The sequence below is a fragment of the Perna viridis genome, chromosome 14 (assembly GCF_037379345.1).
Source record: "Perna viridis isolate PV_CMFRI_1.1 ecotype Kerala chromosome 14, ASM3737934v1, whole genome shotgun sequence".
Classification (NCBI taxonomy): Eukaryota; Metazoa; Mollusca; class Bivalvia; order Mytilida; family Mytilidae; genus Perna; species Perna viridis.
In genome coordinates, this window is record NC_142458.1 from 25,773,446 (window position 1) to 25,799,442 (window position 25,997).

Here is a 25,997-nt window from a genome sequence, read left to right on the forward strand (position 1 = left end):
GTTTAGTCCCTGTATAAAACTTATTTCTTTGTATAAGTTTCTTGACCGGAACCACTGCCCCCCCTGTTCGTAAATAAATAGATCCGACAAGCCCTGCATGAAATATCTGGACAGCTGGTACTCAGCATTTACTTTTTTCATTGCTATGAGCGATTACTTTTCTTAATCTCGCAGGGTTTTCATTTCTAACTAACATCGAATGGTTTATTATGCGCCTAGGAATAAAGCATTTGTAGGCAACTTGAATATATCGACATATTCAATATAATATAATGAACGATTGGTTTATTTGGGTAAATGCATAGAAATAAACAGGTACTGCTAAGAGGTTTGAGGTCAACTATTTTTAATCGGATTGTTGTAAATACAAACCATATTAAATTCGCAGTAAAAGTTGTTTATTGGCTTGAATAGCATAGAATTAAATATGATATATTAGAAATACCTATAAAGTGGATCTAACTATCTGCATCTGAACCTTAATCGGGTATGCCAATGGGACTAGTTTCTTGCCGTAGTGTAAAATAATTGCAGATGCTAACAGGTTTTACAAATCTAAAGGCTCTAGCGACTGCTATATCAATTCTGATTTAGATCTAAATTGATAAATAGTAACACATGCTATTTTGGCAACCCGGATATGCACGTTTAAATTTTCATTAAAAGATTAACTTTTTAAAGAGTATGGAAAATAAATAATGTAGCCAAGGTTGTGATGAAAATAAATAATCTGACTTGCGCCAGGCTGGAAATAAAATTTGTGACCTGAAAAATATTGCCAGCCACCCCTACGAATCTAATAGTCGTCCTCTTACTGTTTTGTGTGAGTTTTATGTTAAGTTTTAGTCTTGTCATTAAAATGTTTAATTTGATTGTGTGACAATAAAACAGGATGACAAATGTAACATGTCGAAGTCGTTATCAAGGATTATTTTCAACAGATGTCGAATTGTTAACTGAAGATTGCTCTTGTTCATCTTTCGTCTTGATATTACCATTTTTGACGTTGCACATATCATAAGCACTATCTATGCATCTTCCTTTATCATGAAGGATATTATCGGTGTTTAGAATTGTGTTTCTGAAAACAGCTGTATTATAGTCTTCACCGTTTAATTTTTCATATTGATTTGCAGAACTAGATCTGGTTGGATGGCGCTTTGTGTGATCATAAGCATCACTAGTATCCATAAAATCAATTATAGTCGTAAGTCGTCCTTTGTCGTCGCTTATGGTAGAGTATTTTGCTATTAAGTCTTCCTTCAAAGAATGGCGGTTGCGTCTTTTGTATCTATAAAAGGGTATAACTGATATAGTACATATTTATACAATAGTTGTTTACGCATAGGACATTATCTTGATACATGAACTGTCCGAAGGACAGTGATATTGCCCCAAGCGTTGATAATGCCTCGAGTCGTAGGCGAGGACAATATCCATGTTGAAGGTAATATCGCTACGTAGCGAGTTTTTTTTAGTACACACCACATGATTGCAGTTATTTCTTCATAGACTGAAAAACATATTACAATCATTCCCCACATGGCTGCATGACTTTTATTATGTACTTTTCGTCGTCTTGATTGAGCGGAATTAGCTTGGAAGTTTGGTAGTACCCGAGAGAGAAATCATTAAAAATATCCAGTCATATGTTGACAATCTAATTGTAAACTTAATGGGTAAATTACTTGGAATTTAAGAATTAACTGTCAAAAACAGAACGGAGATATTATCGGCGAATGAGATGGATTTTCATATTTTACGCGAGTTTATCCAGTCTGAGAGCAAGCTACAGTAACAGTTAAATGAAACTTTTCTTTGAACTAACGGTTGGTATCCTTATTTATCAAATAGAAGCCTCGAAATGGCTGTCTTCTCCAGTCTAACTATTTTGTGAAGTTAATAAATTCAGATAGCGACATTCAGACAATAAAACTAATGTATGTTTTGTTTAAGGTCTTTATGCATCATCAGGTGATTGGATTGATCTAGTTAGTTATCATAAAAATAAATCCTGTAATTCTTAACCAGCTTTCTGAACTTACCGTAAGCTACAATACACTGCAGCTACAAACAAGCCAGCAACCACCAGTACACCACAGGGAATGCCGAACACTAGAACTTCAAAATAATCAAAACAGTTTGTATAACTTTATGTATTTTCGGTTAGTTTCTAATACTGTGATAATTATTCATTTTCAAGATGTAATGACAGTAACTGTATTTTTTTTAGAAACAAGACTGCTTATAGAAGTATATAATTATGACAATAATATAGCATTTCAGTTTGCCTTGCCTCCTCTATACAACCTGACCATCGAGTTTTACAATAATTAATCATTTCAATCTGTACCATTGGTAATAATACCATGATAATAATTATCATCGCTCAAATACATATTTTGTTTTTCAAATAAAGCGCAGTACACAAATGTACTATAGCACGTGATAGCTTTTAACTACCCGGCCGAAAAAAGCTGAGGATTCCGATTAACGAACAAATACGAAATAATGGTCAACAAGTGGACAATCGTACCATCAATCGTGCCTCGCTGTCGGGTAAAACCATGCGACATAAATGACCACCCCATGGTAAAACAATGATAAAAGGGAATTTCCGTGATTAATTTTATTTCTTTTTCAATAATTACATATTATTTGTCGTGATGTTAATTTCTCAGTTCATCAGTTCATGCAATGGGTTAATGTCGTCGCCAAATGTAATCCAAACTTTATTTCATCAAAATTAACAAAATCTAAAATACATATTTACTAGTGTGCAGTAATGTATCCGAATCTGCCTGTCCTGTTGGCATTGTAGTGGTATGTGAAGTTGATGTGGATGTAGATTCATTTTTCGTACTTTGTGTCATCTTTTAACAAATGCATCAAACATGTGTCATTTGACTGACATTAAGGCGACCAGTGTAAAAAATATAAAATAGTTTCTGTAATCTGGCAGTCTGAAATAATACAATATATTCTACAACTTCAGAAATTTGGAACAGGTCCTTTTTGAATTTTTTGTTTTGTACCTGCAATCGTCTGAATATAGCTGAAATATTGCTGCTCGGACGTTAAACCCCAACAAACAAAACAAACATATACCTGCAAGCAAGTACGGAAGTACGAAAAGTATACACTATGGACAACGATACAAAAGCTAATAATCCTTTATTATAAATTTATGGCAATGGCAGCTATCTTTGTTGGCTGCGGAATTCACCAAAAATAACAATTAACCTACATACCTAGGATGGTTCTTCCAAAATTTGGTTTTCGTTGGTTGGCGTTGTTACGTAGTTTCCGAAAAGATTCTTCCTAATAGTTTAAAGGACGCCTGATAATCCCAATCGCATATGTACACTAGAAGTTTGAACAATGTGAGCTAAATTTATTCTATTTGTGGTTTTCTAACTAATTTTAATAGAGTTAAGAAATTGAGTAATGTATGGTTCGCCAACTCTCAAAATATGAATTTATGAGTTTGTGAAAATTAAATGTACGTCATTTTTTTTTATCGAAACGTATTATCTCTTTTGCCGCTGGTGGAGCAGGACATTATTACCAATCCAGAGCACCGGTGTCATTCAAGGTCGTTTTTGTTGGAGTTCTGTTGCAAGTCTTTATATTTGTAAGCGATCTTGTTTTCTTTATCACAAGTCTTTATATCTAATTGCATTCCATTTTGTACATAGATCGTCTCGGTTTCCGGTTTTCACGCTTCTGGCATATTCTTGGATATAATGTCTGAATTTTGTTTAGATGCTTTGGTATTTTTTACCGACTTAAACTTTGATGTAAACCCTAGATTTTTAGATCTTTTTTTTAAATCAAAATTTCTAAATTTTCAAACCGTCAATTTACATATGACAAACGAAATAATTTAATACAACGCATCAATAAACAAACATATCACAAGGAACATCAAACAGGAATTGAATGAAGCACATTGCCAAAAGTCTCTAACACTATACAATTAATTATCTTGTGGTTTCAAATCTAAGTCAAAAGTTTTTTCATAAATTCATATGGTCGCTATGTTGGTTGCTGAGACTTTAGCGACGAAAATAAACAAAACCTCCAAAAAGCAACATATCAAACGTTCAGAGAAAAGCATGCGCGGACCGAGTCCAAACGGGGACACATCGTACAAGTAAACAAGCTGAAGTTGCACACCAAATTTCAAATAGTTGCCACGAAGGGTTGTTCGTGGGACAGACGTACAGTATATACATGTAGATATGTACGAATAGTAGTAAAATGTAATACAGTAAGTCAGTAACATATATAGAGTCAGTAACACATAGAGTCAGTAACATATATGGTCAGTTGTGCTTGCAGGGAGTCGAAATAGCGATATACAATGGCTTTGATTTATTCTACAAGACAACGAAGGAAAAAAGTTTTGTCATTTATAAAAAAAAGATTGGTCGTCAACAAAGACATTACAATACTTCTAGTGTTCATTTCACCAGTTAAATTCTAGAATGTACAAATACTAGTATGACATTGTACTTCTCTTAGAATACTCTTTAAATAACGATTGGATATGGCGTCGGAACAGATCTCTCGGAATGATATAGTTTTATATGGCGTCGGAACAGATCTCTCGGGATGATATAGTTTTATATAGCGTCGGAACAGATCTCTCGGAATGATATAGTTTTCATATTGTTATATTGTTGGTAATGGAATCGGATTTAAAAAGAAATGAATGTTAAATGTTCGTATTTGAGAATATTTGTACCAATTGACTAAGTAAACAAACATACCAGAGAGGGATTGTGAAAATCGTCAATTTAAAACCATCTTGAATTTAACACGCAAACGTCCTTCATAGATTTATAACAACTTTTAACTGATCAGAAATTACAAAACATAAAATTCATATAATCAGGAAATAATAGAAATGAATACTCGGAAGACGTCAATTATTTCTATGTAGATATTTCCGGTTTTAAAGTACAAGCACCAATAATCTTGCCGTTTTATTTTGGCGTCATTGAAAAAAGTGTTTTGGAATTTGCTAGAACAAAGTTATCCCAGCTGGCAAAGTTCACTTGATTCACTTGACAATTGTATGTGTAGATTTTAAAGTGGTGTTGATGGTTTCAAACCGTGATAGAAAGGTGATTTAAAAATGAAACAATTTCGATCTGTAGAAAATATAGCTAACAATGCACGATACGCCGCCCGTACCATATACACTGTTGGGATGGTTAGCTAAAGCCCCACCATTTTATTGCTATGATGTTCTATTCCTTTAATTTAGATTTCGTTATACACTGTTATAGACCATAGCGCGGAATGTCTGTCGTAACTCAATATTAATGTTATTGCATAAATATCTTTATATGCAGTCGCGTAATTATTTCTGCATTTGCGTAATTCTATTTATGCAGTCGCGTCGTCGTCAGAGGTCAATAATTTTGATGAAATTTTGAACCATAGTGTATAATCTGAGTAATTTTCGAGAACATCGATAAGATTTTCTAGCGATTCTTTAAAAGCAGGTGGTATGTTACTTGCTTTACTTGCTTAATTATTGACCTCTGACGAGGACCTGGTCCTCAGTAATATCTATATTCCACCAGAAGGTTCGCCTTATCTTAAACCCGACACATATGACAAAATTGAAGAAGAGGTACGTCATTTCTCGAATAGTTATAAACATATGTGTCTCATGGGTGATTTTAATAGCAGAACAGCATCCGAAGCTGAATTAATAGAATTCGATGTAAACGAACATGAACCTGATATTTTTGATGACATAAATTTTGAAACTGTTATTTTAGAATCTTTAAACATCAGTAAATACAGAGTTAGCATGGATAAAATAAAAAATAATTCTAGAAATAAACTTCTCCAGCTCTGTAAAGGTAATAATTTGTACATAGTGAACGGTCGATTAGGTAAAGATAAAAAAGATGGGGGCAGACTAACATGTAAGTGTGGTTGATTATTGTATTTGTACAGTAGATTTTTTACAATTTATTCATAATTTTGTTGTATCAGATTTCAGTTATCTATTTTCAGATGTGCACTCTCCATTACTTATTTCATTGAACGCTGTAGATGAACCCCTTGTGATAAATAAAAGAAAAAGCAACGAAACCAGTCCAATAGGAAATTGTGATAAGATTAAAAATTGGGATTCAACGAAAACACATATATTTCAAGAAAATGTAGATGAAGAGAAAATCACTGATTTATCAAATCTAATTGAAAGCACACCAAACGAATTTGTTGATAAAAGTAAAATGAATAATATTGTAGATACTATGTGTGAAATATTTCTGACGAGTGCGAAACGTACTTTTGGTATATATGTACCGAAAAAGTCTTATAAAACCCACCATAAATCCCCCAAATCAGACAAGCCATGGTTTAACAATGAATGTAAATTTGAAAAACAAAACTTCAGAAAACTAAAACGTAAATATAAAAAAGGAGAACAGAGACGTATAGAAAAAAACTCACAGAAGCTGAAAAACGTTACAAGAAAACTCAAAAAAATGTATAGAAGAGAATTGAGAAATAAATTAAAAAACATGAGGTCAAATGATCCGAAAGAATACTGGAAACTTTTGAATAAAGATAGATCTAAAAAGCAACCAAATATTCCAATAACAGATCTTTATGATTACTTTAAAAATTTAAATAAAGCAGAAAATGAACTGCCTATTAATTTAAACAATCCTTTTCTAGATCAGATAAACGAGCAAGTGAATTGGCCAATAACAACTGATGAAATCATGAAATGTATCAAGAAACTCAAAAACAACAAGGCAGGTGGGGAAGATGGCATTGTAAATGAATATATCAAATCAACGTCAACATTGTTCCTCCCACTTTATGAAAAGGTCTTTAACATGACTTTTGATGTAGAAAAAAAAAACAAAAGTAATGATTTTCTCAAAAGGTAGACATTTGCAAAACCTACATTTTACACTAAACGGGTCAGAAGTAGAAATAGTGACTGAGTTCAATTACCTGGTTATACTTTTAATAGAACCGGAAACTTTAATAAAGCGATTAAAAAACAAGTAGATAAAGCGACAAAATCGATGTACCATTATTAAAAAGAGGTAGAAAACACAATTTATCAATAGAATGCCATATCGAGCTTTTCAATAAAACGGTTAAACCGATACTTTTGTATGGATCTGAGGTATGGGGTTTTCGTAAATGTACAAATATCATGGAAAAAGTTCAACTGCGTTTTTACAAAATATTACTTCAACTAAATATGTCTACCCCTACATTTATGGTTTATGAGGAACTTGGCTTATATCCTCTTGAAATTGATATAAAGTGCAGAATGATATCTTTCTGGTCTAGATTATTAAATGCAAAAGACATTAAGCTTACAAGTATTTGTTATAAACTTTTATTTAAATTATCAGAAGAAGAAAACATTAACTTTAGCTGGATGATATATTTTAAATCAATTTTTGAAACTACAGGTTATGCAAATGTTTGGTTATACCAAAATCCGACTGATACAAAACTTCTGACAGATATGATCAAAACTAGACTTCGTGACCAATTTATTCAAGAATGGTCTTCTTTAGTAGAACATTCACCGAAATCTCTAAATTACAGATTATTAAATAATCTGATGTATTGTAAATAGTGTATGTATATGTGTGTTTGTAATCTTTGTCTTCCTTTTTATAAAATTTTCTCTCTTTTTCTCACTCTCCTTTTCCTTTCTTTTTTCTCTATACCATTGTTATATTTGGTTTATGAGAATGAATGCGTTGTCTTGTCTTGTAAATAATTCTGCATATGCATAATTGTATTAATGCAATCGCGTAATTAATTTGCATATGCGTAATTCTTTTTATGCAATCAAATGCAGAATTGATCACCCAAATGAATAAATAGCATTACGTATGTACAGAATTAATTACGCGATAGCTTAAATAGAATTATGCAGATGCAGAAATAATTACACGATTGCACAAATAGAATTATGCATACGCATAAATATTGCATACGCATAAGTAGAATAATGCATATGCACAAATATATTTATGCAATAGTTTTAATTTCGAATTATGACACATTCCGCGTCATGATAGACACTTAATTAAGTGATTGGTCGGTACAAGCTTTATAGAAATCATCTAACAATATAATAATTAATAACTTCGTACGATAGACTATAGAACAGGAACTCCTGGCTAAAACAATTTTTTTGTTGTAGCAGATAATGGAATTTTATACATTCCAACTTTCTATGGATATTCATCTTCACAGATAGACCAAGTACTCATAGGACGGCAGAAATAATATAACCGTAGGATTTAGTTACATTTTATATTTTGAAATTCTATATAAATATAACAACCGGTTAATATTGGCACGAACCATTATTATGGCACAATTTAAGTATAACGAATACTGGGCCGGGAGTTAGATTTATCCTACAGAACGTGTTCCGCCAGTGCTACGTTAAATAGTGAAATCTTAAATTGGGATTATTTATTTAATGGGCAAACCTTTTTATCACTCCCGGTAACCTGCAGCGACAGATCATGTTATTTTAACGTCAAGATGACTTATCAAATGTCTTGAAACAACACAAAAGCTCTCTGGGCGTATGTTCGTAGAGGTATCCACTAAGTACAGTGGGTAGAGTCAAATTCACTCGAGCTATAGTGTATATGTAATGTTGAAATTTCCATGTTTTCACTTCTCTCGCTACATGTCAATGTCACGAACAACAATGTACCATCTTGAACATAAAATAGCGGTCGCACTTCGTCATAATTCTGTATATACTGTTAGTTTTGACGTAACGTGCAAGTGCGTCTTACATAAATTATGGGTATTCGAAAAGTCGGCTCTGAAATATAAGATTGTTGATTAGGAAAACAAGTCAACATCATCGTCATTTTCTGTGTTATCGACAATATATTTCATGATATCGTCAGTCTCTAGTTCTTGCACCTCCTTTGATTCACTTTTCGTCACTTCTGGTTGTCCTGTAGGCAATGGCTTCCTGGCAATCGGTGGTTTAGGACGAAGCGCTGGTTTTGGATTCTCTGCTTCTTTATCGCTCGACTTGCTGACCTCTTTAGCATGATTTAGGACAACTGGCTTTTGAGGCACAGATGGCCTTTGTAGTAACGATGGCTTTTGGGGTAAAGATGGTTTTGCAGGTACTTTAGGCTTTTCAAATGCTACTGTTTCTTCATCGACGCTAGACGTATTGTGAATATGTTCTTCGTCCCCCTTTTTTTCCTTTTCTGCTCCCTTTATCTCAAATCGTTCTAAATCGTCGTCAATACTGAAACATCAAATAGTAAGAGATTCTAGAATTTAAATTAAAAGTGAACTATGACACACAACGAAGCAGTTGAAAGAAAGGAGGGGCAAATAGTTACCCATCTCTACAGTAGGAGCCATGCCATTTTACCCTATTGTATATAGTTAAACCCTTTATTTCTTAAAGAAACTGGTCTTAACCAGACCTTCAATGATATGGAAACCTGTCTAAACCAAATTCAATATACTAAAAATCTTTTTAGATAAGTTCTCGATGCATCTGTGTAAATACAATAACAAAAGGAGCTCAGTTTAGACAGGGATACCAGGGACGGACTCGGATATTTGGAAAGGGGTTACATAAAAAACCGGGGATTTCCATTTGCTTATTTTAGCCAAAATTTGCACGAAATTACAAAATATTTCCAAGAAATGTGGGAGTGGATCCGCCAATGTGTATTCCTCGAATATACACAGGTCTTACTTAAACAAGTCATCGTTATCTTCTTCCTCTACCATTGATCTTTTGGTAATTATAGCAGGAATGTTGGAACCAGGAACGAACAGATCCTCATCATCTTCGTCTATCCCACCACGGAGGTCCGGGGCTTCAAATATTTTGGTATCAGCGTCTTCTGTAAAAAGTAATGTCAATAAATGTATGAAATATACTTTTCCTTTATTCTTCTATAGAGTTAACCGAGGTTCTCAGAAAAGGGGGGGGCGCTATGACATTATTAGCAGTTTTTGTCAATTGTACACATGGAAATGACTAACTTTCAAATAAAAAGAGGAGTGCCAACCCACTGCACCCACTCTGTTCCTCTGGATCCGCCACTGGAGACAGACATTTGCTTGCAGAGACTTTTCCTCAGACTTTGGTTATTATAATGCTGAGGCTAGTAACAAAACGTGCAACACTTGCCTCTCAATTCTGACTGAAAATTGTCATCCTCATCACCTACTAGTATTTCATTTGTAGCATCTTCAGAACCGAACAAGTCCCTTTCATCGCCATCGTCTACTTCATCGAACAAGTCACTATAAACAATAAAATAACCATAACATGTTATGAATAGGTATTGGCATATTTCATAGAATTCTGAAAAGTTTGCCATATATAGTATATGTATAATAACTATTGTTTATTTAAATCTGGGGAAAAACATTGGTTTTTGGTCACAGCGTGGGCTTGCCATGGCAACAGAAGAAATCTGACAAATGCTTAAAACTTCGATCAAATTCAACGACTATAGGACTGATCTTCAAAGTAGAATATAAACAGGGAAACCGAAAATGCATACGTTGGTCGTTCTAATTCATCTTCCTTTACTTCTGATTCTGGATTTTTTTCGTTTGCAGGTGTGTCATCCGGATCCGCCAACTCTTTTCGGAATTTACCAGCTTTTATTGCATTTACTCCTATAAATAACAATAATATATACTGTACAAATCTCGTTACATGTTTCTCCACCACCTCACGTAAAACGAAAAAAAAAAAATTTTTTATCAAGCTTCAGCTTGCTAGCTTGAGTTTGGTAAGAATTTATCGGGTACGGGGAACAAATTCTGCAGAGATTGGTAGGCAAACTTCAGCAGAAATGGGATCACGATGATGGAAAAGGATTCAACCGTTATATTATACTAACTTTTATGCGAGGAATTCACGAATAGTTGAATTGCACCAAATCAAAAATTCACAAGAAGTGGCGGACGTGGTTTAATTACATACAATTAAGAGAAAAAAGTGAATAATAAAGGATTCTTTACAGACTGCATGACAGACAAGATGCAAAATATTAAAAATATTACATAAAATGAGTATAAATTAGCGTGTACTTGGATAATGATCTTACCTAAGAATTCAAGAAATACAAATGAATTTACAAGCTTGTTGGTGGTGGCAAGAAACTGAATGAATCTCTCCAATGAAAGCTTCCGCTCTTTAATGACATTTTCCGTAGTTATCAGCTGCTTCTTTGGTAAATTTGGCAAAATGGTGGCAGGATATTTCTCGGTTAGCTTTGCATGAAGGCTCTCAAAATCAGAAAACTTTTTGGGTACCTAAAATATTAAAAGGAAGGGTGTGTTGAATATGGTATCATTATGTCCTCATGTTGTACTTGAGGAGGTGTTGATTTGTTTTTCGGGGTGTGCATTTTTGTTTTTTGTTTTTTTGTCTTGTTTTGTACAGTTTGTTAATTCTTTGTTTTTTCTTCATTTAGTATTTCTCGCGATGCTTTGGCCACGGATTTTCCCTCGCTTTTACCATTTGGATTTGAGTTTTTTTAAGGGTAAATGATTTAACATTTATTAAGTTACATGTATGTCTTTCGCATAAAGACCTTGAAATTTTCAAACTGGTGTGACCTTATGTGATTTTTATTTCTGTATTAGTTTGACTTATTTCCATCTCCGCTATTTGTTATTGTTACTTTGTATGCATGATCTTAGTTACTTTATGTTCTTTGTTGTGTATGTCTGTTTTCCATGTCTGGTCTTTGTCCCTGGATTACATTCTTTTGATTACCGCTATAACCTTGGTTCCCTTGATTACTCTTTCGTACATCCATCACTAGACTTTACAGCTTCTACAAATTTCGAAATACAAAACACTGATGCTTTATTCCTTGTATTGCTCATGGTAGAATCTCTCGGTGATAGATTTAGCTTCCTATTTCGATAGTATACAGCATATCGAAATTTGCAATATATATGATTGGTATTTTCGTATTTGAAGTGAACGCTTTCTAGAAGTCTGGTTGGGTATGCATAACTATATTAAACTACACACCATAAACTGTACGACGTCGGTTTCTTTATGTTTGGGAGATTTGAAGTAAGGAAGATTTGACACGACGACGACGTAGAACTCCCATGTAGACTGTAAAATGCCTTTGATTTCCTTATGGACCGGGATACTTATATCTATACCAGTTTCTTTGTTCTTCAATTCTCTAAAATCAGCAAAAAACGCGTGCAAAATGTCAAAATATACGGGCAAATATTTAGTTTAAATCTTCATTTGCAGTATATATGCTACCAGAGAATATTTATCCATCAGTTACGACTAAATCGAAAGTTTTCAGACTGAGGATACAAATAAATATTTAATTTTAATTTTTAAGTGATTTTGTAATGTATTCCCGGTATAATGATTTTTTTTTCATTTTCTGTCAAAATAAGAATTGCATACTAGTATCATTGAGTTTATCTTGTATCATTATTATTTACCAAGTTATCTGAATGACCACAAATTGGGGAAGAAGTACCACTCTGAGGCACATAAACATCATTGAAATGTAGTCTTTGAGATTAAATATGGTGTTGGGTCGTTTAAATACAGGTTAGAGTCTTTATAAGAGGTGATGCATGCAAGTGATACCCAGAAAATTCACCTTTGTTTCCATTTTCAGAAACAAATACAGATCGCATAACCTTTCTTAATTTGAGACAAATTATATATAGAGGAAGATTTGAACAACCTTGGTCCTTTGAAAGAGTTGTTATACTTGATTGAGTTTATTAAGAGGTACAGGAAAGTATGGATTTCTTCCCAAAATACAGAGAGGACTTAAGTTACGGTAAAATATGCATAAGAATCATTTGTTCGATGGTGTTTTTTGAATCATCTCTACATTATTGCATATAAGTGAAATGCATCGTTTAAAGTAACCAGTGTTTTACGTATGTCTTGGAAAATTCCATGAATATTGTATTAGTTTAAAACATTGCTAAAAGAGGCTCCCGCTATATTGTATGTAGTTGTATAGACTGCGGCTGCTTGATGGAATTGATTAAACTGTTTATACATTGGCCCCATGCCAGATTAAAAAAAATACTCGCCCAATTAAAACACAAAGCAAAATTAGAGAGATTTTGAAAATTAAGGGGTTCACTGTAGAGGGATTCCGGGTTATCACTAGTATTTGCTTATTTTTTTTATCCAATTTCTGCGCAAAATTAAAGGGGAAGGTGGATCCGACTTCCCTCGAAACCGCCCCTGGATCCGATACTGCCCATATACCTTTCAGATGACATGTCATGAATAGTAGCAATTACACACGTCACGTACACTATAAATCAATCATAAATTAAAACCGGCTCTACGACAATCGAGGCGAACAATATATATGTATAGGGTATAATGACCTACATTAGATTATTACTATGATTAATTTCAAATCATCTTATGGCGTTACCAGCATGTTTCCGATGCTTCGTTAGGGGTAATGTTTAAAAAGAGAATAAAGAAAAAATAAGCATGTACCTACCTGACTGTAACGATAGCAGAAGGCATTTTGTTTACTTTAAAATGAAAGTAGATACGGGCACCGCCCCCTAACCTTTGGAATGTTTAAATGGCGCAAAATTTGAAATTAAATTGTAGTTTTTTTTTAATAGTGTAAAATCACCATCCTTCTTTATTTCCTTTTTCACAGAGATTGGTTAACACGTATGTACACAAATACTGGACAATGCTACAAATAGAACATGAATAACTTATAGAAAAAAATAATACAATTTAGTAAACATTTTCAAATATTTAAAAAGTATGCATTCTTTAAATGCTTAGCACATATGTTTATGTTCGCATATGAATCAGAAGACTGAAGATGGTTCTACGTTTTTGGTTAAATAAACAAGAATAGAGAAAATATTAAGAAATCAGCTTAACTTGTCAATTTCTACAATATCAAGATAATTCAAAAAGTAAATCTGAAGATCTACATAAAAATAAGGCACATTAGTTCATAAACTTAGGAACGACGCATGAATGTTCATTGCCAACAATGGTTTCAACGTCTGTGGTACCAAGTACGGTGCAATATAAGGAGATGTTAGGACTGTTGCATTATAGTTCATCCAGGTAGGAAAAAAAACAGGTATTCCAAAAGTGTTTAAGTGTATTAAGAATCAGACAGTGGGTGAAACATGGTATGAACAAACTCACCATTTGGAATGTTTAATTTAACTAGTTGCACCAACAGAATCAAGGAAAACAGACAAGATTTTCCATATCATTTTGGTTAATTGAGTTATAATTTCATTGAAATCCACTGAAACTTTTCAAGGGCAGCCAACTTTGTCGAATACCTCATTTTTGGTAACATTCTATTAAAAAAATTCTGAGCGAATCCAATGATGCAGAAGTCAAATAATTATGGTCTTTGCAAATAGAGAAAGCATCCTTGAATGAAATCATATTGTCAGATCGGTGGGGTTTTGACATCCATGTTTCTGATTTTTCACATTTTGCCTGATTCTTACAAAAACTTGCACTTAAAATGTCATTGCGGAGAGTGTAATCACTATGACAAAATAAAACAGTTTTCAATTGTATTAGAGTACACCTGTACTTTGATCCACATACTAGGAATTTCTAGCTTAAGGGCTTCCTATATATAAGATGATAAGATGTACCGCTGCAATAGGTACCATTTTAAACCTTGCAAATATGTGAATAGGTATGGAAAAACCAACATAATTATAAGATGTCAATAAAATTTACATTACGAATCATATTAATAGTACAAAACATCTTTGCCTATTATCTGTAATTATTTTCCTATTTGTAGAATAAATGCATGACGAATATTGTTATCATAAGTCTTAGTGTATCATAATCAAGGGAACAGTTCTTATATATGGGAATATGTCAATCCTTTCTGACAAAATATATGAAAAGATCTACATTTTTCAAAAGCAAAATTTATGAATAGGGTGGGATTATGGTATCCCAGCGGCACCCCTTATAAAAAAAGTATTGGACCCCCACCCCCACCCCTGAGCTTGAAACGCAACAAATGCACCAGCGTATAACCCTGATACAAAATAATAAAAAAAATTAAATTTTAAACACAATTTTACTTGTAAGTAAGCTCTGGAAGACCCCGACAACAAAAGTAATAAAACCCACGGTAACATTTTTCAAAATAAATTATAGCCAAATTACGAGTCTGTACTTAACATGTCATGATGAGGCTGCATAATTTGACTTCCATTAACGATGATTCTTCTCGTTTGGCAAAGGAATATTTTCGATGTGGGTGGTATATTGGAATCAGGTTGTCCGCCCGTCCGTCCGAGATCTGTCGCAACTAAATTGTATCTCGGTATTTCAATTTTGGTGTGTGGCTTTATATAATGGGACATATGCTGCCAGTGATCGTTATTGCTGTCTGTTTTGTAGGATTACGCATGTTTTCCCTATATGACCAGAAAATGTAAATAACCAAATTTGTATATAAACTAGAAAAGCGTTTTAAGAAGTGTTTTCTTCAAGTTCAGATATCACAAACGACAACATTTTCCTGTACAATAGAACGCCATTGCTGCCTTATGTGAACTTGTTTCTATATTTGTTTATATCCATATACTTTTCTATATTTGCACACACTTTTTCTCTATCTGCATGTAGTTTTCAATATATGCACATGAAATTGAGAGGTAGGCCGACTTACCTTATACATGGTATAGTAAGCAATATGAGAATGATATTTAGTCAAATAGTATGCTATGATATATATTCAAAACTAAATTACTCCCCTTGAATTGAATGTTCTATTTTATGCAAATATAGTTTTCCATTGGTTTTGATAGTGTGAGTTTAAACATGTTTAAATTAATATCAATTCAGGAAATGCATTGGAGGTCCGATGTGGTTGGGTTATCTAGTACATTCATTCTCCAGCCACGATTCAATGACCCTTATTTTTAACATTTATGACCGGTCAAAATTTATCGCCACATAGGACCAGTGCAAATAGCAGTAGGACAGATACATTTTTGATGTAATGCTTTTATTGGGACACCACTTTTATTTTTACTGATTATATCAATAGGACACGTTTTTTTTTCACGAACAAATACTTTGAACTAAATGTTTTATTAACTTAAAAAAAACTATTATAACAAAAATAGTCTACAACATATAAATGCAGTCGAAAATACAAGTATTTAACATTATTCATTGTATTTGGAATAACTATATGTATTAAAATAGAAATAGCTTTATATCAATACCTCATTTGTAAAATCTTTAGTACATTGTATGTGTAAATATAATATTTTCAAATAAAAACTTAATAAGAAAACCATGATAGGACATCAGCTATTTTCTTACCAATTTGATATAAAAAATCATTTTTTTCAAGTCAGATAGCCGTTGGGTTGCAACTTTTATTTAGGCTCTTATTTTTTTGCACCGGTCCTATGTGGCGATAAATTTTGATAGGTCCCTTTGTTTTGAGTATCTATTTACCAGGCTGTTTGACATCAATTTTATTTAATTATAATTTTTTTTTCACTCAAAAAATTTATAATTTTAAAAAGAACAGTTGTGAACAATAACAGAAACAATACCTTTTTATGTACATACAGATACAGTAAACTACGAGAATGTGCCTTAAATTGTCACCGTTTTATCACTTCACAGTCCTGGATCACCCAAGCAGATTCCGCCGTATCGGGTATACCCGTGGATTCGACGTACAATCGATAGAGAGACATAATTCGATTCCTATAATAAAGATACACGTACAACAGATTCAGTAGGACTCGTTCACTTGGACTCGTTCCACAATCATATATACGCGATAATAGGTCTGCAAACGACTTTGGTAGGCAATTACAAGCCAAAACAGTCGCAAAAAGGGAGAAAAAATCGAAATATTGGTTAAATACGAGACCTATTGACAGCCCCAGAAAAAATAATAATGTATGATGGTACTGTCACCTGCAGTAGAGTCGGGCTTGTTGGAGATTACTAGCATATTTGGTACGTACATGTACATGTCTCTTCCCTTTTAAGGCACCATGCAATCTGAACGAATTATTTTGACTAAATCGGAACTATTCGGCCATTTCCACTTCAAATTTTCTACTTATAATAAATGACTCTCATATCCGTTTGACTATGAGGTTGTTAGGATTGTTTTAGGTCGAATCTATTGCTCGGTTTAATAGCCAATGAGCTATGGCAAAAAATCTTTAAATCATTCGAAAGAAACCTGATCTCTGTTATCCTCGTTATATAAACCATTTTGTAGCAATCCTATTGCTGTCGGTATTCAGAGAAGATCTTCTAGATTTAACGCTTGAAAACTATAGATTTAAAAGATGATAGAAGTTAACATGTATATGATCTACATGTACATGGAATTGACGGTAAGGTTTTTATTTGCTAGTACACGTTTTTTTTTGTTTAAGAATTGTACATATACATCGCATTGAGTAAGGGTTTTGTTTGTTGTAGGTCCTTCGATTTTTTAAACGTTCGTATGAGATTGTTAATTCCAAACTTCCATGTCTGAGAATCATTCTTCTGATAAAGTGGCCAAACAAAGTCATCAATGAACAAATTTGGAAGGAACAAATTAAATACCAATCAAGCAAAAAATAAAAAAAAGAGAAAATGGAAATGTCACGGGCGTACACTACGTAAAGGAAAATATAACACCACGTGCCAAGCCCGTCCATAGACACATAAAAGGGAAAACAGAAGGAGGCGACCCAGATTAACCCGGAGGAGAGCACTTCATTAAGAAATGAATGAACATGGACACAACTGGAACACCATGCACCAACTATATAAGAACACAGAGAGATGGAGAGGAATTGTAAGTGGAGTAAACACTTACACATTGTGCTAATCAAAATCAACATCATTCAATGCAGCTTACCAACTTCCATCTAGTTAATAGATTCTTAAACAATAGACAAGGGATGGGTTCACGGTTGGATTCTATGCGGAAATAATTTTAACAACTCGTCACCAGGACCTATCGATTTAAAAATAAACCCACCACTTAAAAATTGTAAAGATTACTATCGATTTTTTAAAAAAATTCTTCAAATAAATATTATTTTGTATAATTTTCTAGTGTGTAGTGTCAAATCTACAAGCCGAAAAACTGGAAAAATATTGTAACATTAATTGTTTTGATATTATCAGCACATTGTAAAAAAATCTATGACGTTTTCTCTATGAGCGAGTGCGCGCTAATTATGTCAGCCAGGAAACATAATTTAGTTTCCAGTTCGTTTTTGCTTTTGTTTCCTCATTGGTGGAGCTGCTAACAGTTCAGTTCTTGCAGTAGGTTTATTGCGCATGGCTGCAGGCGAAACTTTGTAGGGGTCATAGTCGTCCACTATCATAGTCCGCGCTCGAGGTCGCGCCAATTTTTGAAGGTGCTGATTTGCTATTGATGTCAGCGCATGCTCAGGTACAACTGTTTGCACCGGTCGTTCTCCTTGAAAATCTGAATGATATTGTTTCGGTCTGGATAAGTCATCTATTCGCGATGATGGATTCGCTGTTTGGGCTGCAAGTGAAACTGGGTCTGGCTGCCCCCAGTAAACGTCATTGACAGCGAAGTTGTCATGTCGTATTCGTGGCTGACTGAGTAACAGTAGCCGGTCTAGTGTTTCTTGTCGCACCAGGCCCTGGGGAACAGAGGAATAGACTGTTCGATCCGGGGCAGCCATCGGTCGCCTTGGCGCAGACAAGGCTATTAATCTTTCTGTTGGCTCTCTTTTTAGGGTTGACTGTCTGATTGGCCACATTGCAGTTGGTCTGAAAAGGAGCCAAAATTTTATAATCGTTTAATGCTTGATCTGACGTTACATCTTCATAATTCTAATCAGCTACATCTTTCATAATTCTAATCAGCTTTTAACGTTTTTGGGTCAGTAGCTACCACATGTCCAGGTGTACTAAGTATTATGCATTATATGCATTAAACTATATGATTAAGATGTATATGCATATACATGGTACCCTAATTAACTTTCGGCAAAAGACAGAGAATATGTCGCTTAACGTAAGCCAGCATGTTTTGCTCGATGTTTTCTTCTTGAAGTAATTTTGTCATATCATCTTAGCCTAAATTGTTATAAATTTATAACGTGAATAACACTTGTCGACGCATTTGTTGTAACTTCAGGCCCATTATCTTGCAATTTGAGAAGTATGGATCCATGCACCCTCAATAATTGTGATCTTTTTTTAAATTGGTGATAGAATGTTCCTAATGTAGTCATATTTTTCACAATACTGAAAAGTAGCAAAAAAATCTCAATCCATGAAATTGGCAGGAATTACTGTACCTGTGTTTCTTGTAACTAGCACTAACGGACCGAGGCTGTGACAGCTCGTGAACTCTTGGTGTTGCAACTGAAATATATTTTTAAAACCTTACAGCAGTTTAGAAATTTGATTTAGGTGGCAAAAATATAAACCCTTAAGTGAGGTATATTCTTTAGCATGATGAATATATCCTTCGTGTGGAATATCCTTTTTTTAAATATAATTTTATATACCATTCTTGGGCTTCTTTCCTGAGTTTGTTAAACACATATTTCATTGAAGAAAACTATTTTGTTCTACCCCAAGCCTTATCCTACGGAAGTATATGTCACACATGCTCAACGCCTACGCCGCATTTAACACGAAAAGGTCTAAAATTATTCACAGCTCTGATACATGTACTTAGACTCTCCACATGTCACGTGTTGGAAAATTAAATAGTATATATAGAATTCTAATATAACATGCTTCAGAGCTCTTTAGACCACAGGCATGGTAAAAAAAGTGATAAACCACATGACCAACAATTCGTGCAACACATAGGCTGCGTCTATTTAAAAATATGAAGAAACTAGTCCTATTAGAATACAAATAAATCACGGAAACTCCATTTTATCACTGTTTTACCACGGTCGATAGCAAGGGGTTAAATAACGACATGAATAGCCAGTCCGTGGTAAAACAAAGATAAAACGGAGTTTTCGTGATTTATTTCTTAATTTTATTCAATGTTTCGAATTTTGGGAAAACCTGTTGTGTTAATACTTACCTATTTGCGTTGTTCCATTCGGACCCGAGGCAAATGGTACACGGTCTATCCAATAAACAGAGCGTCTGAAAAATAAAATAGAATTTTATCAAGATCGTAGATCGCCACGCGACTGCCATAAATAAATGAAGGAGCATGCAACTTCATATAATAATCAAACAAGAAAAAGAAAATACAGTATGTTTGCCTTAATTATGCAATCATATAATTTAAGTACTTGGATCTAAATATGATTAAAAATCAAAACTTAAGATATAAATGGAAATAAAGTGTCACAACTTAACAAGACATGACTATGATCTGAAGAATCATGAAGGGCTCACAAACCAGTCTCATCTGTAACTCCAGACTCGAAAACTAAATATTTGGATTCCGCATATCATTTGACCTTTAAACCAAATTTCATCCACATCAGAGGATTTCGCAATGGCAACGGCCCGGTCGGACAAAATTTTGGAGTGGAGGAACAGAACGAAATCAATAAGAGTTCCAAACTTTGTTCTTGGAGCCCTAATTAATTGTTTGTTTTGGACAAAATTATCTACATGGATTTCAATATACAGGCATCTTCGTCAAATGAAGACATATAAAGAATTATTAATGTAAGCATGTGGGTGTGCTTCCATTTGCATTGCACAGCACATGGTCCTAGTCTTGAGTTATAAATGGGAGTCTGCATAACATTTTTACGTGTCTCTGAAATTGTTACGGGGTGTGACACGAAAACAAAATCATATTCTATTAATCATACATGTATATTTATGTAGATTGGTTTGAACATACCCTTACATCGCTGGCGACATCGAGTGTAATTCGATGCAAACAAGTGTGTTTCCAAAACATGCTATTCATGTGACTTCAGTCTGAGTTATAGATTGTATATTGTATCACATTGAATTTCGTTGTAAACGATCGAACGAAATCCGAAAATATGTTATACCGACCTTTGTTCTAGGTAATTATAATGGAAGGGCTTGGGTTGAGCTAAAATGTCTATTCGCGTTACATCTGCAAATAAAAAGAGGATGGTACATGTACACATACTAAATACGACATAAAATTATTATGTAAAATAAATGTAAGGATTAAATTTAGTCAAAAAGGGATTGTACACAGGGTATCAACTGGCTATCGGCCACGGGTATAAAAAGGGAGGTATTTCACCCTAAAGGAGCCCCGTGCAGGTCCGGGTGTTAAAAGAATAGGCCTGCAGCAGCGCTAAGCTTGTCGTAAAAGGCGACTAAATAGTGCTCAGAAACCTAGCCGGGGGCTAGGCGCTCTGCCCACAGAGCAACTGGGATGTGTGCCCCAGGTGGTGGAATGGGGGTACCCCTGGCATGTTACATGCTGGGGTTGTCAGGCTATAATACGGAAAACCTGACCGCAAACCATAGTGGTGCACCGTGTTGGGAAAGATGCCACGTTCCTCGCACGTTAAAGAATCCTGCTGTGGTATTCGATAGGAGTAGGAACCTTTGCGCTCCGCCACAGGAGGCTAAATTGTCCTACCTTACCCATCCCCCTTTTTTCCAGTGGCAATCAAAATTTGTCGACCCTATTATTCTTGTGACCCATCCTTTTTGTTTCTTCATTTCATGTTCATTGTCTGAATATAGCTGAAAAATTGCTGCTCGGACGTTAAACCCCAACAAACAAAAAAAACAAAACACCCTAAAGGAAAATGAATGTGTATCAAGATTGTTCACTATCAAATATACAATATAGCTTTAGATATGATTACTTAAGTGTTCACATATGAGGCCATGAACACGACTGTCTTCTCGACCCTTCTATACTTTGCTAAGAACATTAATTTTGATAATTTAAAAGGTACATATACTACGTGTTGTTTTTATTTTACTTATCTTAACATTTTAGATACTATTAATTTTGATAAATCATTCAAAGAACGTTATTACAAGTACAAATATAATTGATTCCAGTTGCTGAGCAAATACACAAGGATCCAATTGTCATTTTTTTTTTATAAAAATGGAAACTTACCTTTAGTTTGGGTGGCCATGTTTCGTCGTTAACCGTATAGATCTTGAAATACAATGTTGTACCGTTGTTAATAAGTTATCGTGTTTCGATGCACTTCGTCGCTTCACTTTTGTTTCTAAATTGTGTTTTAATACGAGTAAATATGGTTTTGTAGTGTTAAAATACATATGTGTATAAATTGCGGCTGATCAATAGATTCACAAAAGTGGATCTAAATCATGTGCCCAATTTATTTTTCAAGAAATATGTGAAAAATACGTATTATTTTCAGTTCTATGGTCGTCATCATGAACTCGTAGATCGTGAAGGTGTATCCACCTGCACCTTGAGAACCTATTTGCTCACCGTGTCATAGTTTTCCTTTCGTCTACCCCCGGACTTAACATTTTAATGGGCAATTCGGTGGGTGTTACCCTACCGGTGCACCTGCTCCTAGTTTCTGGTGCAGTCCGAGTTGCTCATTTGCTGTTGCTTCGTTGTGTGTGTTATTTTGGTTATTACATGTTCCTTGTTGTGTGTGTGTCCGTTTTCCCTGTCAGGTCTTTATCCTTAGATTATACTCTTTTGTTTTCTGCTCGAATCATGGTTCCCTAGATTACTCGATTTTTAACCTTGCTTATAACATAAGGAACAATATTTATTTGTGGGTATTTATTAATGCTTTAAAATAAAAAAAAACATAAAATACACCACCCCCGAAAAAATCATAAAGGAGACGGACGGGCTACCCTCGGGAGACCTTTGATTCGCCTATAACGTGTGTACATTTGTCATTGATTCAAAAGATGAATTATATCGTTAAGTACATGAACTCTCCGTCCATGTCATGTAAAACGTGAGACACACGTGACTGCTGGTATGTTTCATAACTGATACTTACGGTGTTATGAAACGTATGTTGTATGCAACAAAACGTACTTAAGAGTGTTCTTCGCTGAAAGAGAAAGCTGTTTTGGTGAACCCAGAAAAGAAAACGTTATAAGGAAATCTTTAGAAGTTATACATGATTACATAGCTTTTATATATGGACTGAAAACAGCTGTTAAACTGGACGAAAAATAATACAATGGTTATAACATGTAAAACAAGCCTTAGAGAAAATAAATATCTGTAAGTTCATTCGTCATCTGGTGTGTAAATTACATGTTTAATTGGATATTATTTTATAAACCTTTGGACAGTTCAAGGCTGAACTGAAGCTCTCTGGAATAGTGAGAATAACCAACAGTTACATAGATTTATAAACTATTATAGTTAGGTCTCTACTGAAACTAAACACATTTCGAGTAGTATTTACGGATTAAGACAAGACTAGCCACATCAGAAGATGTATTTGGCGGCTAGTATGAACTATCCGTTTATATATTCCCTTATAAACTTTATGTGGTGGTTTGATAGCGTTCATGGAGGGAAACAACTTCCGATGTTTAAATCAACTAATTGGCTTAAAGATGTGAAGACTGCGCAGTTAAACTATGGTGTGGCAGTAACTGATGTCGACCACGATGGAACATTTGAATGGGTTGTTGCTGGATACAGTGGTAAAAACTATGTTTTGAGTTATAACTCGGACAAGAAGCGTCTTGTTGACATTGCACAACGGGGCACTAAGTTCGAGGCATTGATGGACACCCCGGGTCAGGCGATAGGCGTAGCTGCGTGTGATATAGACGGTGATGGAAAAGAAGAAATTTATTTTTTGAACACAAACAATGCGTATGCAGGTCGCGCTTCATATGGTGATAAGCTTTTTAAGTACAGAAATGGCAAATATATTGATTTATTTTCTGACCCTGTGAACAGGAATCTGGACGCCAAACATTTTGCTGGGCGTTCGGTAGCTTGCATAGACAGAAAAGGAAATGGATTGTACTCATTTATTGTGGCAACTTACTCTACAGGCGGAACGGGGAAATTCGCACTTATTGAAATGGATCCAAACCAAAGAAACAGTGGTCAGATTGTGTTGAAAAATGTTGCCCGCGAAGCTGGAATCGAACGTGCAACAGGTGGGCGTGGCATTACTGTTGGCCCCATCATGGGGAATGGCTATTCAGATATTTTCTTTGACAATGAGGGGAATCCATGGCGTGGGAACCCCGGAGACAATTTTCTTTTCGAAAACGACGGCAGCGGTCATTTTACTGACCGCGCAAATATAACTGGAATATCTGACCCATTGGAAAATGGAAGGGGCATTGCTCTAGCCGATTTTAACAACGATGGTCTCATAGACATTACTTATGGAAATTGGGATGGGCAACATAGGCTTTTTCTACAAAGGAGATACCGAAAAGGAGTAATAAAATTCAGGGATGTAGCAAGTAAAGCGTTCAAGAAACCAACACTTGTTCGCACTGTGATAGCACAAGATTTCGATAACGATGGAAATCTGGAGGTGTTTTTCAACAATATTTGTGGGAGAAATCAAGCGGAACAACCAAACAAATTGTTCACAGTTGTTCCAGTCAACGATAAGAAAGTATCTATTAAGAAAATTCGTGTCGGCCAAGCCAGGGAGCCGAAAGGATGTGGTACAGGTGGTGCCGTAGCAGATTTAGATGGCGACGGGAAACTGGACCTAATTTTGTCTCATGGCGAGTCTAATGGCCAGCCACTTACTGTATACAGAGTTGGACCGGGTTCGGAAAACAAATGGATTCGAATTTTACCTTTGACGCAGTTTGGAGCTCCAGCACGAGGAGCACGTGTTTCTGTCACGCTCTCTGACGATCGGAAACTCACTAGAATTATTGATGGTGGCTCTGGTTACCTATGTCAGATGGAACCAGTTGCTCATTTTGGACTAGGAACAAGTGATGCAGTTTCCATGGAAATACAATGGCCAGATAAAACAATTCAATCAAAACCTTTGGCCAAAAATGACATAGAAAAAACTCATACAATTTATAAGAATGGACAGAATCGAACTGGTTAAATCATTTGTTGTTTCTTCATTTTGAGTGTTTTATTAAGGTTGAAGAATGTATGGGTATTCATTGGCAATCAATCATCATCAAAGACACTATAAGAAACCTTGAGCAGTTTTGCTTTACCCACAAAATTTTCAAAATTGTGACACCTACCCGAGATGCAATGTATGATCATTTAATGACTGAAGTTGTTGAACGAAAGAATAAAAGAAACTCAAAGGAATAAAACGGATCACTTCATATCAGAAAAGAATGATATTCTAATATTGATTAAAACATAAAACATGGTCAGAAGGTATTTATTAATGTGTATTATTTCATATCAGTGAAAAATCAGTAATTTCAAATGGGTAAAACCTTTTCACATGGTATTATAAATCTGCAGTACAGACTTTACTGTTACATCCCTTTTCAAACAAAAAACACGATTTGCATCACTTTCTGAAAAAAAAAAAAAAATCACGATTTTGACCAGTTTATCAACAACTTTCATATAATTAAAAATGTCAAGAGGGCTTTACCAAGTGATATTGCACTGGGCATTACCACACATTAATGCCCAATTCAGATTGTTCAGATTTATTCAGAAATAAAATAACCGCAATAGTTGCTTATGTAAAGGGCAATGTCATGATAAAATGTCTGCCCTAGGGAAGTGATATTGCCTGCTGCTTGAGGTACTATCAACGTTTCGGGCAATATCACTGTCCCTGGGCAGTCTATTTATCATGATAGTGTCCTGTATATACATGTAAGAAACTATTGAATAAGCTTTTATACATTTGTTCAAAATTGTAAAATTTGTTTATAGATGTTTTTAGGTGACTAAAGCTCACTGAGCTTAAAATTAACATCTTGCAAATGTTTGCATTTTAATTGTTGAGCAAAACCTGGGCAGTGCTCCTATAGACAACTTAAGACA

The 25,997-nt window shown here is 34.6% G+C and overlaps 3 protein-coding genes across 8 annotated transcripts; 1 reads left to right on the forward strand and 2 right to left on the reverse strand.

The window, feature by feature from the left end:
* Positions 1–381: 381 nt before the first annotated feature.
* Positions 382–13,640, reverse strand: LOC148598774 (uncharacterized). 6 transcript variants are annotated; one of them, XM_088560847.1, is made up of 11 exons: positions 13,554–13,640; positions 12,074–12,236; positions 11,136–11,343; positions 10,584–10,701; positions 10,205–10,320; positions 9,764–9,914; positions 4,776–9,301; positions 3,252–3,321; positions 2,774–2,963; positions 2,046–2,121; positions 382–1,291 (listed from the first exon to the last, which is right to left on the reverse strand). In XM_088560847.1, exons 1-7 carry the CDS (start codon positions 13,577–13,579, stop codon positions 8,878–8,880), a joined length of 1,206 nt encoding a protein of 401 aa, XP_088416973.1. In that variant the 5' UTR covers positions 13,580–13,640; the 3' UTR covers positions 382–1,291; positions 2,046–2,121; positions 2,774–2,963; positions 3,252–3,321; positions 4,776–8,877. The 6 variants fall into 6 exon arrangements, with proteins under 6 accessions (XP_088416973.1, XP_088416971.1, XP_088416972.1 ...); XM_088560845.1 differs by having other exon boundaries at positions 3,252–3,366; XM_088560846.1 differs by lacking the exon at positions 3,252–3,321.
* Positions 13,641–18,137: 4,497 nt separating this feature from the next.
* LOC148598775 (sperm microtubule associated protein 2-like) lies at positions 18,138–22,244 on the reverse strand. The gene is made up of 5 exons (XM_088560775.1): positions 22,143–22,244; positions 21,083–21,146; positions 20,139–20,203; positions 19,390–19,456; positions 18,138–18,856 (listed from the first exon to the last, which is right to left on the reverse strand). Exons 1-5 carry the CDS (start codon positions 22,159–22,161, stop codon positions 18,310–18,312), a joined length of 762 nt encoding a protein of 253 aa, XP_088416901.1. The 5' UTR covers positions 22,162–22,244; the 3' UTR covers positions 18,138–18,309.
* LOC148598776 (cartilage acidic protein 1-like) lies at positions 21,394–25,585 on the forward strand. Its single transcript, XM_088560774.1, has one exon. It carries the CDS (start codon positions 23,470–23,472, stop codon positions 25,078–25,080), a length of 1,611 nt encoding a protein of 536 aa, XP_088416900.1. The 5' UTR covers positions 21,394–23,469; the 3' UTR covers positions 25,081–25,585.
* Positions 25,586–25,997: the final 412 nt, after the last annotated feature.